The sequence below is a fragment of the Marmota flaviventris genome, chromosome 8 (genome assembly GCF_047511675.1).
Source record: "Marmota flaviventris isolate mMarFla1 chromosome 8, mMarFla1.hap1, whole genome shotgun sequence".
NCBI classification, from domain to species: Eukaryota; Metazoa; Chordata; class Mammalia; order Rodentia; family Sciuridae; genus Marmota; species Marmota flaviventris.
Genome location: NC_092505.1, coordinates 57,196,139 through 57,213,883, shown reverse-complemented (window position 1 = coordinate 57,213,883; position 17,745 = coordinate 57,196,139). Strand labels below are relative to the sequence as shown.

Genomic DNA, 17,745 nt, shown 5'->3' with positions numbered 1-17,745 from the left:
TGAGCTCATGTATGTGAAGTTTATAAGGGTAATGACAATAATGGTAATGACAGACACAGGTAATGACAACAGCTTCCACCAGGCTGTTGAACCCTGATGCAAAAAAAAGACCACCGACTCCAATTTTAAATCAAATTAAAGGAAGCTTGTATTGTGTATACAAAACAGAGAGCTGATCAGCAGCTGTCTCTCCCAATCTGGGCTAGAGATCAGCACCCCAGTTCCCCAGGAACAAGGTTTTATAGCACAAAAAGTTGTAAAGGAGGGTATCTTGAGAACTTACAGATAACAGGATTTTGACAAGCATAATACAAAGGCAGATAGCAGGTTAATGATTTACATGGCATGGTATTTCAAGGTAGGGAGTAAATTCAGATCCCAACATCAGAATTTATGTGGCACTGCTGGGGTTTCAGAGAGGATTGTCATCTGGTCAGAGAAAGCCAGGCATGGGTGAGTTCAAGGCACAGGCAGGCATTCCAAACAAGTTTAGAAACTGCAGTAATTTATAGTAAAACCGAAATTAACTTTTCATGACTTTGTGATGAGATGGCTCCCAATCTTAAAATGAAATTAGGCTGGGTTCATCACAGGCCAGTGACCTGCTACCTTAGTTTTGGGGGTGGTGAAATAAATGTGTATGTGTGTATGTGTGTGTGTGTTGGGGGGTGTCTTTGTGACAAGCGCCGTGCCAAGCATTTTTGTAAATTATCTCATAACTTGCTGCTTAGTTTTTGTTATTATTCAATATTTTATTTACTAAAGCACAGAGAGGTTGTATAATTAAGATCAACTCAGGCACTAAATGGCATAGCTTAGACTCACAGCCAGCAGTGTAGATGCTGCACCTGTTCCCTGAATGGTGACATCAGGCTACTTCTCATAACCCTTGCTAGAGAATCATCCATAATTGATAAAATCTCCTCCTTGGGGACCTGAACAGTATTGGTGGACCAATGTCACTACTGCCTTATTCATATTCTCAAGTTCCCTGACAGCACATCCCCTGCCTTACCTGCAGCTAACACCTGAAGTGCCCCTAAAGCTTGGGTCCTAGTCCTTCTCATCACAGTGACCAGCCCAGCTCTTATGACCTGGGAGACAAGGAAGAAAAAATACCCTGGAAACAAATTCTCAGAAAAGGCTCAGATGAGATGTCAGTTTCCCCATGAGCTTTCTGACTCTGCACATTGTAAGTGAGCAAGCAAAGCCAAGAAACCTTATCAAAACCACTCCCAGGTATCATTTTGCCCTTGCCTTGCTTTGAAATTGCTTGGAAACTTTGTTAACTCCTAAAAAGAGTTTTATCAGTATTGAAACCTTATAAATAACGTCTTCAAATGATACCTGTTTAGGTTTTATGGTGGGTTGAGAAGATGAGAGATGATCTTGGGGGCAATACAAATTTTAAGTGGATTAGAAAATGACATTGCCAGTGCTCCACAATGTTATCTCCTTCCTCCCAGGGTGCACTCTGCGCATACTGGTCTAGTGGGTAGTGACCAAGCCCAGGGCAGGCATCCAATGAGAGACAGGAAATGAAAATGGCCCAGATAATCCACAGCAAAAATGCAGGGCTGAATAATTCATTTGATGACAAAGATTAAACACTACAGTGGAACTATTTTGTCCCCAATTGCATATTCTCCCGTGTCATAGAAATTGACACTTTATTTGCCAACCCTGCTCTTGAAGTTAAAATTAGATGAGAGTGTAAGATTGAAACAGGTAGGACGGGGCAGCCATGGCCTTGTAGGATTGGGTTATGATTTGTGATTTGTATTTATAAAGCTAAAGGGATTGCTAGGTGCCACTGCTAACCTCTGCTTCTATTCTGGTATCTGCATAACACATTTAACCTGGAACCAGTATGGTTTTGGAAAATAAGTAGATTGAACATCTTGGGGAAGTATCTTTGTAGTTTAACTTTTCTTTATTTTTAAGAGACAGGGTCTCTCTATGTTGCTCAGGCTGGCCACAAACTCCTGGGCTCAAGCAGTCCTCCCACTTCAACCTCGTAGCTGAAACTAGAGAAGTACTCTACATCATTTCTGACCCAGTTTGGCTTTTGACAGTTACTCTCCTCTTGTCTGGGGGTTCTCTTGGTCCTAGAGCGTCTCATTTCTCTTGAGTTACACCTCTGGTTCAATTAGTGTACCTGGAGTGGTAGTTGGAATCTTTTTTATGTTTTATTTATTTTCATAAAGTTGGTTCAAACTTTCATTCACAACCTATGGAAAGGTCTACTCTTTGCTGCCCCCTGGATTTTTGCAGGTTCTTGTGTGGATGGTTGTGTGAAGATAACATTTCTATGGTTAGGTTGGATTCCCATGTCCTGCTGTTGTAGATGGTGGTCACTAAAACCAGGCCCTATTCAGACTTACTGTTCCTACAGAATTGGCCCAGAGCCTAATGGCTGTACTGGAATCACTCCCTTGTGTCAAGCCACTATTTCAGGATCTTTTGAAATAAATGTACATTACACAGTAAGGAGTATCTTACCTCCAAATTAGTTGATCAATTTAATAGACTGTTTTTAGTAGTTTCCAGAGAGGATGAATGAACTGCCAGGCAAGTTAATCCACATTAAGAAGGATTAATACACATTAAAGGAAGATGGTTGCCAAATAGGATGCAGGTAGCATTATTTGAGAGGAAGAATAAAGCTGGCAGAGAAGAGAAAGGCACCAATGCTGGCAGACTTATGGAGAAAGAGCCAAAGTTTGAGACTCTGGTTCATTTTTCCTTTGTGAGAGAAAGAATACCACTTTCTTAACATATAAGCTGGGATTTGGGCTCCCTCAATATTATTGAGATTTATGGTATCATAGGTCAACTTTACAACAATTTAAAGATATTAATTGGTTTTATTTTGTACCTCTAGAATCCAACAACACATGATTCCATAAAATAGAGTAGGTTCTCTGAGGAGCTGAGCAAAAGAGGTTTTTGGAGAAGGGCCAAAGCAAGCAGAAACAAAGAGCCGATTGGTCAAAGTTACTTTCCTTGAAAGGTGGGGGCAAGGAGACAGAACAATAGAAAATAAACAATTGGTTAACATCAGATTATTTTTTGTAATGATTAAATGATGTATGAATTAAGGAGAGGGAACTTCACTGTCACGCTGATTGGCCTGTTTGAGACATTTGGATGCCTTTCATTCTCCTGATTTCTTGGAAAGTCAGACAACAAGTTAGTTCTGGTTTGGTGGTGTGGAATTTTGGCATGGATGACTTCATTTTAATTTTTTAACAATGAAAATGAAAACACTTGTAGCCCTTCCTTTATGGCCAAGATCTTACCTTTGTAGTTGATCTATCCTACAGAGGTACACCTTTTAACATTTCCAAGCTATAAGACCAGATTCTGGGACCTCAAAATTAGTCAAACATTTTCCATATATTCTAAGAGCCCTTGCACATTCTTATGTCCATTCTTACTCTTTCTTTCATTCCCTCTTCCTAGATAGATAGATGTCTCTATTAAAAACCTTTCAAATACCCCCCCCCATTACTTAATAGTCACTTTTATGGTCTTTATCAGGGAAAAATCAGAGTAAAAATAATTATATATAATTGCAATCACCATATATGTGTAAACCCATGAATATGTTTCATTCAGTATTGTTTCATACATACTTTCTCAAGTTTCTACATACTCTTCATTTTTATAATGTTTGAAATTGCAATAGTCTTTTTTAATTTTTTTTTTAAGTTGTAGATGGACACAATCTTTGTTTACTAATTTATTTTTATGTAATGCCGAGGGTCAGACGCAGTGGCTCACACGTGTGCGGCAAGTGCTCTACCACTGAGCTCCAGCTCCAGTCTGCTGCAATAGGTTTTTGAATTAAAATGTTAACTTTGCTTTATTTTTTTTTAAGTGTGCATTTTATTCATTTGGGTGTATTATCCCATTATCTTTTTTCATTGTTACTAAAGAGATTTTAGGATCACTATCATTGTTTTATAAATACACTTCCTTCATTCTTAAAAGAATCACTTTTACTCTATTTGATTTATAAGTTTGGTAAAAAAAAAATATATATATATATATACACACACACACACACACACTTTGTGTTTATCAGGCTCACTACAATGTTTCTAAGTATAGATTTATTTTCACTCTATTGCCACTATTTCAGGGTTTTTTGAAATATATGTACATTACACAGTAAGGAGGGTCTTACCTCCTTACTTGTTTGGTACTTAAAAAATGCACTTTTGATCTGAAGACTCATGCCATTCTGCAGTTTTATAGATTCACAACTTCTATCTCTTCCAATATCACTTATTTACTATTTCTTCAATTTTCTTCTTCTAAAAACTATTAGAGCTCAGATTAATTCTTCAAGATTCAATCTATTCTTTCTTTCTTCTTCTTTTTTTTTAATCTTTCTATTTCCCTTTGGGGGAATTTCTCAGTACAATCTTCCAATTTATAATTTTCTTTTTTAATTGTATTTAATCTAGAGTTTATTCTGTTTGGTTTTATTCTTAATCTGTATTTTTAACTTCCAAAATTGCTAACAAATTCATAAACATATTTTTATATTCTCTTTCAATGTTTTATAAATTTTTATATTTTATAATACACTACTTCATATTTCTTACAGAATTCTAAGCATACACATTTTTAAATCTTTCAGAGTAAATTTAACTAAAAATTATGAATTTGGTGTCCGTGGACATTGTTTCCTATCTATAATAATAATGTTAAAAATAAAGTTAAAAACTAAAATTAAATAACTAAAAATTTTAACTGACATACAAAAATTATACATAATTATAGAATACCATATGCTGCTTCAATACATTATACATATGTAATGTTCACATCAGGGTAAAAATATCAATCTTCTAAAAAATTCATCATTTAAACTTTATAGTGAAAACATTCACCATCTTTTCTCCTACCTGTTTAAAAATGTACAGTATATTTACATTATTTATAGTCACCCTACTGTGCAACAGAACACCAGAGCTTATCTCCCTATCAAACTGTGACCTGGTACCCCTTGACCAACCTTTCCTTATCCTTCCTTCCCTCTATTTTGCCTAGCCTCTAGCAAGCACTTTTTCACTCTCAAAATTTATGAGATCAACTTAAAAATAAGTAACTCTTAAAGAATGATTATCAAAGGTTACTACTAACTCAAATACTAACTCATTTAATCCTTAAAACAACCCTTGGATGCAGGGACCCATGATTGTTTCTGTTTTTTGAAGAGCAAACTGAGAAATAGAGGAGTGAAGTAATTAGCCCAAGGTAACAGAGGTAGTAAGTAGTTGAACAGAGACTGAACTCATGCTGCCCAGAATCCACACTCTTAACTATAATGGCATAGTGACTTTGGCATCCTGTTTCAGAGTCATGTGGAATTCTATTGTATGGATGCATCATTATTTATTAAGCCATTTAACTTACTGCAAGTGTGTTCTTATAAACACATATCTGTATACATCCAGTTATGTGCATATGTATCTTTTTGTAAAATGAATTCCTAGAAATTGAATTGCTAAGTCAAGCCTTCAGTCTATCATTGATTTTTTAAACTTGTATCCATTTATTTATTTATTTTTATTTTTTATGGTGCTGGAGATCGAACCCAGGGCCTTGTGCATGCGAGGCAACCACTCTACCAACTGAGCTATATCCCCAGCCCCAATCTATCATTAATCTTCTTACATGTTACCATTTGACCTCCAACACACTTTATCAGTTTTACCAACAATGCATAAGAGAACCCATTTCTCCACACTCTCTTGAACAGTGGGTCTTACCAATGTTTTTAAATATGACCTATCGATTAGGCAAAAGCAATGTTATCTCATTGAGATTTAAATTGCATCTCCCTGATTGTTATTGAGATATTTTCATTAATTTCTTCAATAAGTATTTACTAACTGCTTAATATTTGTAAGGAAGAGTTGTAGACACTTGAAATGCCACAGTGAGGAAAAAGGACAAATTCCCTGCTTTCATGGAGCTTATTCTAATGACGATGTCAAGTGTGTGGCTGAGCTGGGAGAGAGAGGAGCTGTTAGGTGTCAGAGCAGCTGATTATATCAGCCAGAGGAGAATGAAAGAGTTGAGTTTTGAATCTCTTACTGTGATGGTGAAGCAAGAGGCTACATTAAAGAAAGGGCTGATTTCTCCTCTTTCATTTCCCCCATAGACGGGTACACCAGTCAGGGATCATGGGGACAGACATGGGTGTCATCTCATTGTTGAGACAGCCCCAAACCAAAGAATCTGACAGTTTTATGGATGGGAGTCAAGGGACCCAAGGGTGGGGAAAACCAAAAGAGGAAGATGGAAGATGATGGGGGAAGCCAGGAGTGGAAAATTCCTGGGTATTGAGTCAGAGTGGGGAAAATGTCTTGGAGGTTCCCCCTCCTCCCCACTGTGAGGAGGCCTTAGTAGAGGCGCCTAAAGATGGCCTCTGTCCAAGGCCTTAGATAAAGAAACCCAGGAATAAATGCCTGGGCTAGGAGTGCCACTATGTGAAAGAGCAAGACTGTCTAACTGAGACACTAGCTGCAGCTCCCTTCAGAGGACGCAGTGGCTAGGCACCAGCCTGGTATGGGAGGGGCAGCTTTCCCCTGAGGACCATCAGATCAGCCTTTCTAATTGCCTATGGTTAGGCCTGGAAAACCACATGGAGGTTTGTTTGCTTTTATATATGGTAATTTTATTTATGATATGTAATTGTGAGCAGTAGGATTATAAAAGAATCTTTTGTTGCTGTCGGCCATTGGCTGGGACACAACGTAGGTTCTTTGAACTCCTCAGGAGAAACAGACGATAGACAAACAGACCATATAAGTACCCTGATAAAAAGAATGAATTATCCCAAAGAACAGTGTCAGGGATACTGTCTTCAAAAGATGTTCAGAGAAATCATCCCAAATGGTGACATTTGATAAGAGGCCTACAGAAAAGGAAGGGACAACCTTGAGACACAGGAAACAATCCAAGAAGACCTGAGACAGAGTGTGTCTGACCTCTGGAGGATTGTCAATGAAGCCTATGTGGCCAGGGCAGAGTTAGTGAGGGAACAGGTCTGCAAAGCACCAGAGGCCAGACTGTATGAGGCCCTGTAGGCTATGGGAAGGACTTGGGAGATTGTCCTCAGTGCAATGGGAAGGGATTTGGATTTAATTTTCAGTGGGATGGAAAGTCACCAGAGGCTTTTGAACAATTATGCTTATATGTATGTATGTATGTATATGTGTCCATATACATAGGCACAGAGATAGATATAGGTATAGATATATTGTGTTGGGGGTTTTTTTTGTTTGTTTGTTTTTGTTTTGTTTTGTTTTTGGTACTGGAGATTGAGACCATGGGCACTCTAACACTGAGTTACACTGCTAGCTGTTTTTATTTATTTTCATTTTGAGACAGGGCCTCACTAAGAGGATGTCCTTGAACTTGTAATTCTCTTTCCTCAGCTTCCTGAGTATCTGGGATTTACAGGCATATGCCACCACACCCAGCCAGAAATAAGTTTTTAAAGGGTTATCTTGGCTTGAGAAGCTAGACTTAGGGCAAAGATGGAAGCAGGGAGATCAGTTAGGAAGCAATTGGCAAGAACAAGTCAGGTCCTTCAATAAATTAAGGGCCACATGAAAGAAAGATGAGTAACAATAGAAATGAGAGACAGTGGGTGGTACTGTCTGATGGCATGTGCTTCCAAGGAACTGGGTTTTTCATCATTCAGTGATGTGTTTTACATGTTATATTGTACTTCATATACTTAGTAAATAATATTTCATGTAACATGGCATATGTATGTATTTTATAAAATAAATATAAATATTCTATATGATGATATATAACTCTACATAATTAAGCATTTAATGTGTTTGTCTATGTAATTGAATGTTGGTGAGCATGAAATCAAAGCAAGACTCTTCTTGCCAGAAATACTATCTGGGTCATGAAAATGCCTGGAAAACCATTCCTGGCCTATAACAGAGAATGTCTTAGAGAGACACTTAAAAGATAATGTCCCCAAGGTCCCCAGATGAACACATAATCCTATACCTCTGATAGTTCCTTCTCTTTGCTTCATACAGAGCTACCACCCTTCCCATAGCATATTAAAGTTCAGCTCAGGCTGTAGTACTTCTACATCTTCTCAGCCACACCTGTGCAGACCTTCTCTTGGGTATTTTCTACACATTCTTCAGATAATTATGGACATCAGTGGGTGAGGAAACCATGCGTTGAGGTGGAGGAGAAGAAGATTTGAAGGGAGGAAGAATATCTGTTGTAATCTAAAAGAAGGTATCCAACAGGCAGCTGGAGATAGGCAACTGGAACTCTAGCAACAGTCATGGGCTGGAGATAAACATCTATGAATTATTAATTTACACTTGGCACTTGAATCCATGGAAAGAGAGGAGAAAAAGTGAGAAATCCAACAGGCATTTGAACCAGGAAGTTGGAGATTAGGGAAGAAGACAGAGTTTCAAGGAGAAATGCCCCCAACAGTGTTAAACATTCAGCAGTGTCATCAAATGGACTGAGGTCAGAAAAGAGTACTGGGCTTGGCACTGATGGGAAGTCACTGGCACCTTTGTTGGGAAAGTTTCAGTAGAGATGTGGGGAGTAAAGGCAAATATTTCTGTTCACTTTTTCACGGAGTTTGACTATAAGGCAAAAAGAAACTAAAAACAGGAGCAGGGAGGAAGTGTTTGAAGTAACTGCTGTAAGAAGGAACAGGCCAGTGGGCAGGGTGGTGAGCCTGGGGGTCATTTTAATGAGTCTGGACTCCACAGATTTGCAATGTCAGCAGTCGGTACAATGAAATCATTTCCTTCAGGAGGGCTCAACCACTTGATTGTGAGAACAGATAGGTAGACTGAAAGTAGAGTATCCTCAGGATGAATTTTACAGAGACAAAGGGACTCATTTATTAATTGCTGGCAAGGAATCATTGAAAAAACATTGTTGTGCTGTCCAACATGATAGCCACTAGCCATATGTGCTTATTTAAATGTCCATTAGTTAAAATTAAGTAAGGTTAAAAATTCAGTTTCTCTCTCCAGTGCTGCAAAATAAATAAATAAATCCAGTTTCTCAGTCACATTAGCAACACAGCAAGTGCTTAAAAGTTGCAGTGGCTGGTAGTTACCGCATTGTTCAGCCACGGAAAGAACATTTCCATCACCTTGGAAGGTTCTTTTGGAAAGTGCTACAGGAGCGGATCTAGACTGGATAAACTTAGGTCTGGATGAAGAGGGAGAAAGCAATAGTAATGCCCAGAGGAAGAGGAGGTTGTGGACAGGTCCTCCCTGTTCTCCTGTATATGAAGGGGAGGACTCTAGGGGTGGAGCTGCTGTAGATGATGAGGTTCAGGATTATATCATGGGAGTGGGGGCTGCTGAAAGAGTCTGTGGATGAAAACCTATGGGGTTGGCAAGGTGAAAGAACTTTGTTGGTGGACACATCCATGATGAAAGCACCAAGTTTATGGCAAGAATTGGTGAGAAAGACCTTGTGTGAAATGCCCAAATCCTCACTGAGCAAGGGACTAGTGAGAATGATTAGTGGCTAACGATAATAAGAGAAGAACAATTCCAAATGGGGAGGTTGTTGCTCAAAGTCCCTGTGAAGTGAAAAAAACAAGCTGTGGTTAGGAGACAAATGGCTTCCGTTGGGTAGGACCAGATCCCAATAACAGAACATAGGAGAAAATGTTTACTAAAGAAGTTAAGGATATAGAAGAATATATTACAGTGGTATGCAGTTTCCAGAGGGCCTAATAAAGCTTTGGAAGAAGTTTAGGAAATGAAGAGAAATTCATGAGTACAGAAAAACATAGAGAGGACCCTTGAATGTGTCACCTACATTTGGTCTGATGGCCAGGAAGACTGAAGTCCCCATGGGGGAACTGACATTAGCAGACTATGAGGTTTGTGTGTCATTCAAACAGTATATTGCTGAGAAGGTCCTTAAGTGTCCTAGGGAACAAATTGCTGATCAGGGAGATGTCCAGCTGAGTTCTTGATCCCCTAGCTCCTGACATCCTCACAGCAATCAGTTATGGCTAGACCATCTCTCTCACCCAAGTGCTAAAGAAGGGTGAGATTCTCAATGCTTTCCACCAGTGGAGTCCCAGTGGGTCCAGCTGCTAGAGGACCTATGCTCTGGGGTCCTAATAGTGGACGCCTGAAGCTACTTAGGGAAAACAGACCTTGAGTCATATCTTCTCCATATGATCAGGAGGGGGTTAGCAAGATGCCTTATGCCTAGCTCCAAGTGATATCATGAAATCCAGTGGTTGGTGAGGAGCTGCAGAGTGGAACCTATGAAATATTTTCAGTTCCACTCAGAATGGACTAGAGTGATTTCCACCCCTATGGTGTGGAGAGGGGATTTGAGGAGGAATAGATAGAAGTAAATCTGCCCTGTCTTCTTCTCTGATCCATTCTGGAGATGGAAACAGAGAACATCTACAGCAGCTTCTAAAATGGGAGTTTTTGTTATGATGCAGATTCCGACCCAGAGCTCTCTGGTGGGAACAGAGGTTCTGCACTTCTGACCAGGCCCAACACGATGCCAATGGCCTGGTCCATAGATCACTCTTTCGGTTGATAGGCAAAGAGGGGAGCAATTTGATGGGGAGAAGAGAAAGCCCTGTATAATCTTTTGGAGAAAGGATTGCAACAGAAAAGTTGGACTAGTCTGTGAGTGGAGAGAGTAAGTGAGAAGGAGAAAAAAGTACTGTGTGTGGGGATCTGTTGGAGAAATCTCTGTAAATCAAGATAGAAGAAACTATGGATGAGGTCCTTCCCAAGTCTGAAGGCACAATCAATAGCTGAGGCACAACATAAAATTGACCAATGTTAAAAGTTGCAACTGGGTCATCTGCCCTTTGTCATATAGTAAATTATACCAAAATCAGAATGTATTCCCCAGAGACAGTGCTGGAAGCTTTTACAGTAGGTGGCACTGTTGCATTATTAGTAAGAGCTCAGCAAAGGTGCCACACAAGATCCAGGTTTGCTTTGCATGTAATCACCAAATATAGTCACTCTTGCTTAGATCATGTTTTCACTGTTCTGAGTACCCATGTAGGTATCCCCTCCTTCACAAAGTTCTAGTGAGAGTAATGTAATAAGCCATAATGCAAAATTTCTGCCTTAATGTCACCGTACCTTTGCTGAAGTCCTGAACGATGACTCTTCATTCAGAACCCAATCTGACTTCCTCCCCCAGGCAGCACCTAACCTGGTATCATCTAAGCAGGTCTCCTGCCCTGCACTTCCCTTCTCCCACTACTTCTTTGCCAAGTCTCAAGTAAGTCTGTGACCCAGAAAGACCCTACAAAACCTATGATCAATCACATTTAAGGAGTTGGGTGATACAAATCCCTCCCCATATACCAATATGTCTATGTCCTGGAGGGACCAAAGCCTTTCCTTGCTCTCTCAGCACATCCCCTGTGGATTGTGAGTTTCCAGGAGAAGTGTAACCTGGGAACAACAGGTCTGTGTCATCTGGGATTTCCCTAGTACTCCTAAAACACATTCTCACCTCCCCACCTGTCATTCACTCCCAACATTTCATTCATGTGCCTTAAATGGTCTCTGACCATCACAAACCCCAAACTACCCCCATTTTGCCCAGTTCTCTTTCTGGTCCCTGAAAGAGCTTGGAGAGGTCACTGAGCATAGATACCTTGGCTAACTACATGAGTCAAACTGTTTCTGTCCTGGGGAGAGCTGGTCATGGTGGGAGGTCTATAAAGGGAACTGTTTGAATTTTCAAAGATGTTACTCAATGTGGCTCCCAACTAATGAAGCTTAATAAAAGGAGAGATAGCAAGCTGACTAGCAATATCAGCAATCCTTTCACCATAGTAGACCAAGAAACAAGGAGATAGGGTGGGGAAAGGAGGGCTTTGGGGTGATATAGCAGTTATGGAGCCTGTTCCAGCTACAGTGATGAGAATTAATGTTCAGGCTGTGGGAAGTTAACAGGTAACTGAACCAACTGTCTAACTCTCAGGAATTCATATTCACAGAACCATACAGTTAGACTCTTCTAACACTTAATCCCCCCACCCCTAGTTCTTTAAAGAGATGAGGAAACTGAGACTCATAAAGATTGCAGTTTGCACAAGGCCATGCATTCAGTTAACAGTGAAGCAAGAACAGAAGTCCTAATTGCCAGGTGTCCAGCATGGATGCAGAGTTTCAGATCTTAATAAAGAGTTCTTCAATCATTGCTGATGAGATAGCACCTGATATCATATAAAAAGAAATGGAGGACTGGGGTTGTGGCTCAGTGGTAGAGTGATTGCCTGGCACATGTGAGGCACTGGATTTGATCCTCAGCACCAAATAAATATAAATAAATAAAGGTATTGTGTCCATCTACAACTAAAAAAAAAAATTAAAAAGAAATGGAGTTGGTTGTTCTTCCCTCTTGCTTCTTCCTTTCCTAATCTCTACCTCTTCTTTTCCAGATGTTGCCTCCCTCAAGAGTCAGGCTTCTTTCAACGAGACTGCAGACTTGCCTTGCCAATTTATAAACTCTCAAAATATAAGTCTGGGGGAGCTTATAATATTTTGGCAGGACCAGCAAAAGTTGGTTTTGTATGAGCTATATTTAGGCAACGAAAAACCTGACAATGTGGCTGCCAAGTATCTGGGCCGCACAAGCTTTGACCAGGACAATTGGACCATGCAACTTCACAATGTTCAGATCAAGGACAAGGGCTCCTATCAATGTATTGTCCATCACAAAGGACCCCAAGGAATTGTTCACCTATACCAGATGACTTCTGAGCTGTCAGTGTTTGGTATGTAGACCATGGGTGTTCAGATCCTCATCCTTGTCAGATAAGACTGCAAATGAGGAGAGAAACATTGGAGTTGGGAGCTCCATTGGCCCCAGGAAGGGATATCATGAAGAGAAGGCAGAAAACAGTCATTTCTGGGAAGTCCGTTTAAAGGGAGCACAGGTTCTGGGAGTAGGGAACTGAAAGTCCCTACGTACTTTTATAGTTTGCTTCAGAAGAAGGATCAGAAGGAATATTCTTTGGGGACAAAATAGAGCCTGCTGAACAAAAGTCATGTGGCCAAATGAAAATCATGGGTCATTGTGTCTAGCCAGAGCAGCCTGGAATCATTACATTCATTTGCTCCTTTGGTCCAGGTTTTCCTATTCAGTAAATCTTGGCCTATAACTTCTAGTAACAGCTGACTGATTTGGGTTTTTGCCTCAACCTTTTATAGGTTGCTATGGATGATCTGCTGCACCAACCATAAACCCAGTAGACGAAAGGGAAATAACTCAATTAAACATAACACACAAAGAGACAAACCTGCTGCTTTCACGAGACCTTGAAAAACCTAAATGTCACTACAGATTTTTAACAAATTGTCATACCATAAAATTAATGGTTTCTGTTCCATTACTTTCTGTTACATTACTGTACTTCTATTAATTTATAGATTCTGTATAGATTTGCAATCACCACTATATACATGGTATAGAACATTTCCATCACCCTAAACAATTTCCCTTATGAAATTCATTTGTACATAAATCTAGTTTTGCATCCAGTAGTTTCATCATTTTGAAAGTGTCACATAAATGAAGCCATACATTACATAACCTTTTAAGACTGGCTTCTCTTGTTGAGCATAATACCTTTGAGTTTTATCCAAGTTGTTGCAGGTATCAAAAATTTGTTCCTTTTTACTGTTGAGTCCCATTCTATTGTTCATCCATTCAACCTATTGAAAGACATTGGGTTGTTTCCAGTTTGGGGCTGTCATGAATAGGTTGTTATAAACATGCATTTATGGGTTTTTGTGTGAACATAAGTTCGCATTTCTCTAATGTAGATACTGAATCCAGATTAATTCTTGATGAAACAGGTAAAAGAAGATCAGCACCTATTTTGAAACCACAGAATAAAAACAGAGGCAAAAATTGACCATGAATGGGGAGCTGCTGCCCTGCAACCCTGTGTGATTCAAACTAGACATCAGGGATCTCAGGACATTTAAATAAGTTCTAAATCAATGTTTTCAGAGTGTTACCAGGTACCACTGGAGAAGCATGTGATTTAGTTGTAAAACAGTTTTGTTTTTTATTTCAACATGTATTAGAAGAACTATCACTTATTTAACCTATGATTTCATTTGCTATTTAGACTAAATAAGGTCTGGCAAATTCATCTCTACAGACCACATAAACTACAAGCAGAATACTCAAGTAGTATGTTGATATAGCAAAAACTGGAAAAATGACATGTAAATGACTGCTATTTTAGAAAAATACAATAAATTATAAATTAGTATATAGAACTTGAAATCTAGTTAGGAACTATAGAAGAAGAGTAAAAGATTTGGCAGGCAGAGACCTACGTGTCAGGTCTGGGGACCACGTGCCTGTGGTCCTCACCAGCCATAAGAACAAGTATGGCAATCAAAGGCAAGAGAAACCCTGTATTTAGATCATGTGTTTTCCCTATAAGTGGATGGAGTTGGCCTTCATCCTATAGTATGTAATGAAGACAATGGACAGTTGAGCCAAAAAAAATCAGTATTCTGAATTTCTAAATCCAAAGCCCCCACCCACTCACCACTGTCCTTCTAGGGTTTCTAAATGAGACCCAGAGCATGTCTACACCACGAAGTCAGTTTCTGGTGGGACTTTATGTCAATCCCTTTCTGCTCTCCTATTCTGATGACCTGGAATGTACCCCTTGGGAAACTTGGGTCCTACAACAGACCAGGTGTCCTGCCGAAGACTCTACTCCCTGGAGTAATAGCTTAATTTTAAACCTTTGGTGAGTTCATTTCAGTCCCATCTCTCAGAGAGCATGCCCTTGATTTGGATATGCAGGAAGTAAGCATTCTTCCATAATAAACGGTTATTATATGGTCCTCCCCAAGGGCTAAGACCTATATTTTAGACACTTGGGGTTCCCAGGTATGCCTTAATGAGCTCCCAGATCAGGCACTTAATTATTGACTGTTTTCTTATTTATGTATCTAAATTTAGACTATTTTTTCGTATCTCTATTCTGCTTCCAGCTAACTTCAGTGAACCTGAAATAAGGCCACTTTCCAATATAACAGGAGATTCTGGCATAAATTTGACCTGCTCATCTAGTCAAGGTCATCCACCACCTTTAAGGATATATTTTGTTCTAGAAACCCAAAACTCAACTGTTGAGCATGATGGTGTCATGGTGATATCTCAGGATAATGAAACAGAACTGTACAACGTTTCTGCCAGCTTGTCTGTTCCGTTCCCCGATGACACGAGCAATGTCACTATCACCTGTTTCGTATGCACGGCCTCAGGGACGCTTAAGTCTCCACCTTTCAATACAGGTAAAGCTGCTTTCCTAGGCTATTTCTTTCACCAGGTATTATACACAAATGCTTGAGACAAATCAGCCAATGTTCCCAGCTTGCTAGGAAACCTCCTACCAGGCCATTTTATGATAGTACTAGGGAAGATCAAAGTGGAGGGCTCCTGATGCATCTGAGTGATGCAGAGTCCAGGAGTCCGTGAACCTGTGGTGCACTTGAAGGAACAGGTGCTTAGCCCTGAAACTGACCATCTTTTGGGCTATCCTTGAATAGAGGATTTTGAAGGTTTGGGCAGGAAATGCAGAAATTTCTCTAATTCTAACCTTAGAATTCTTCCTTTGATTAAACACACACACACACACACACACACACACACACACACACACAGAATGTACATACATATAGTACTCATTAGGAATATAGAACTCTTCTAGACATTGTTTATTATGGGATAGAAACTAAAAGGCATGAGATGTCCTCCCTGTTCTTGAGGGTCTTCCAATAGAACCTGAACTCCATAGTGGGTACATATGGAAAACAGAATTCTAAAAAGATTGAATCAGAATCTAAATTATATTACATGGAAATATATGACCAAATTTAAAACAACCAATAATCAGTTTTAAGGGCACTCACAGACAGGCAAGGTATTTGGGGGTTAGGGAGGCCTTCCCAAAGAGGTGAGACCTTATAATACCATAAAAGATCAGTGGGCTTAACAAGTGTGGTGAGGAGAGGGGAGGGAATTCCAGATGACAGACTCTCAAATTAGTTGTGACTTCTTGCTTAGAAAAATTTGGAGATAGTTCCTAGGCTGAGCAGGTGAGAGGACCACAAGAATTAGCTGATCTGACATAAGGGCAAGAGATACACCAAAGAAAGACAGAAATGCTTGTGGCATATAGTTCATGGTGTACTATAGGAACTGATCCAGCCGGAGGAAGGGCTTAAACTAAGCAGTGCCCACTAATGGGACCCTGATGTCTCAAAGTCCCAGCTTTGCCTCAGAGGGTACACATCTATATTTGAGACCCCATTTTGAGGAACAGTAATTGCAAACTTCCCTCCCAAAATAAAGGCAATCTGCACCCACACTGTTCCCATCACTGTTTGATCTTAGCCTGACCTCTTCTCCCATCCATCTGCCTTCTGTTTGCCTTGGCCCTTTCTCTGGCTCTGGCCCTTTGCTTTGGCCCCTCTGATGACTCCCACCTGACCCTTTGTTCCAATCCCTGGATTTGCTGTCTCCTTGCTCCTAGTATCTCGTTCAAACATAATTGGCCTCCAGACTTACTCTCAGGAACATCCCCTAGAGCTAGTCCCCACAAGCCACTTTTACAACAGTGTCAGTCCCTCTCCTGGTACTAATTTCTTCCACTCAGAGAGTTCAGCTTCTGAGAGTCCAGTAAAAGGTGGGTCACCCAGCCCATCCTGGTGGCTTTAACTGCAGCCTCTCTTAGCCTGATAGAAGCCTCTCAAAGTTCTGGCTGAAGTTCAATACCTTCCTATAGCTACCAGCTTCTCCATTCAAGACTTACCTTGGACCCTCCATGTGGCTCCAGTTTACAAAGAGCAGGGTCTTGCCACGATGGCCTTATTGTGGCTTAAAATTCTGCAGCTTCTCAACGGCTGCCCAAACTTTTCCAGGTACCGCCATCTTCAGAAATGTTTTAGTCCAGTTCTAACTGCCTTGGAAAGATAGGGTTTATCTCTCTGGGTCCCTCTTCTATGGGTTGATCAGAGATAGGTTAGACCTTGAGCCAAGGAACTTTTTCAATGCCAACAGGTAGCAGTATCCATGTTGAAAGTAGAACCTCCTCTACTGGGACTGCCAACCAGGTTCAAGTGTAATAAACTGGGACATACTCAACAGGTATTAAATGTGGCCCTCAATGCTAACAACTTCTCTCCTTACTGTACCAGGCACAGGGCAAGTGTCCAAAAATTGTATAAAGCTAACGGGAGACCAGCTGGTTCTATTTTTTTCTTGCAATTTGGGATTAACTACAAGAACTGTTCCCCCAAGATGCCTAAAAAGTGAGCCACTCAATTTTCTAGCACAAAAATCTATTTTTCAACTTCCCAGAAATGTAGGAGTTCCTATGCAAGGAAGTTAAGTCCTGACCTCCAGGGAACTGATTTTGACCCTGACTTCTCAGGCATGAAAAAAATATCAGCGGTTTTCTTGTACATAAAATTCATGTTGAGGAAGCCTGCTGTGACCTCAGTGGGAAAAATGACCACACAAATGTAAACTGGAGGTGGGGGGCATGTGAGGAATGTTCCGTTTTTTCCAGGTGAGAGGAGTCTAGAACCTGATGTGGAGATGCCAGTGGACAGGGGGATCATGACAAGGGACAGCACATGGACTGGGGGAGCAGAGCACTGT

At 40.2% G+C, this 17,745-nt stretch overlaps 1 protein-coding gene across 5 annotated transcripts in view; it reads left to right on the top strand.

The window, feature by feature from the left end:
- The window catches only part of Cd86 (CD86 molecule), a 68,587-nt gene that overhangs the window by 39,017 nt on the left and 11,825 nt on the right, over positions 1-17,745 (top strand). For all 5 annotated transcript variants that reach the window (XM_027936037.2, XM_027936038.3, XM_027936035.3 and 2 more), the window contains exons 3-4: positions 12,488-12,823; positions 15,072-15,374. In XM_027936037.2, coding sequence (XP_027791838.1) covers positions 12,488-12,823; positions 15,072-15,374 — 639 coding nt within the window. The remainder of the gene's footprint in view (positions 1-12,487; positions 12,824-15,071; positions 15,375-17,745) is intronic.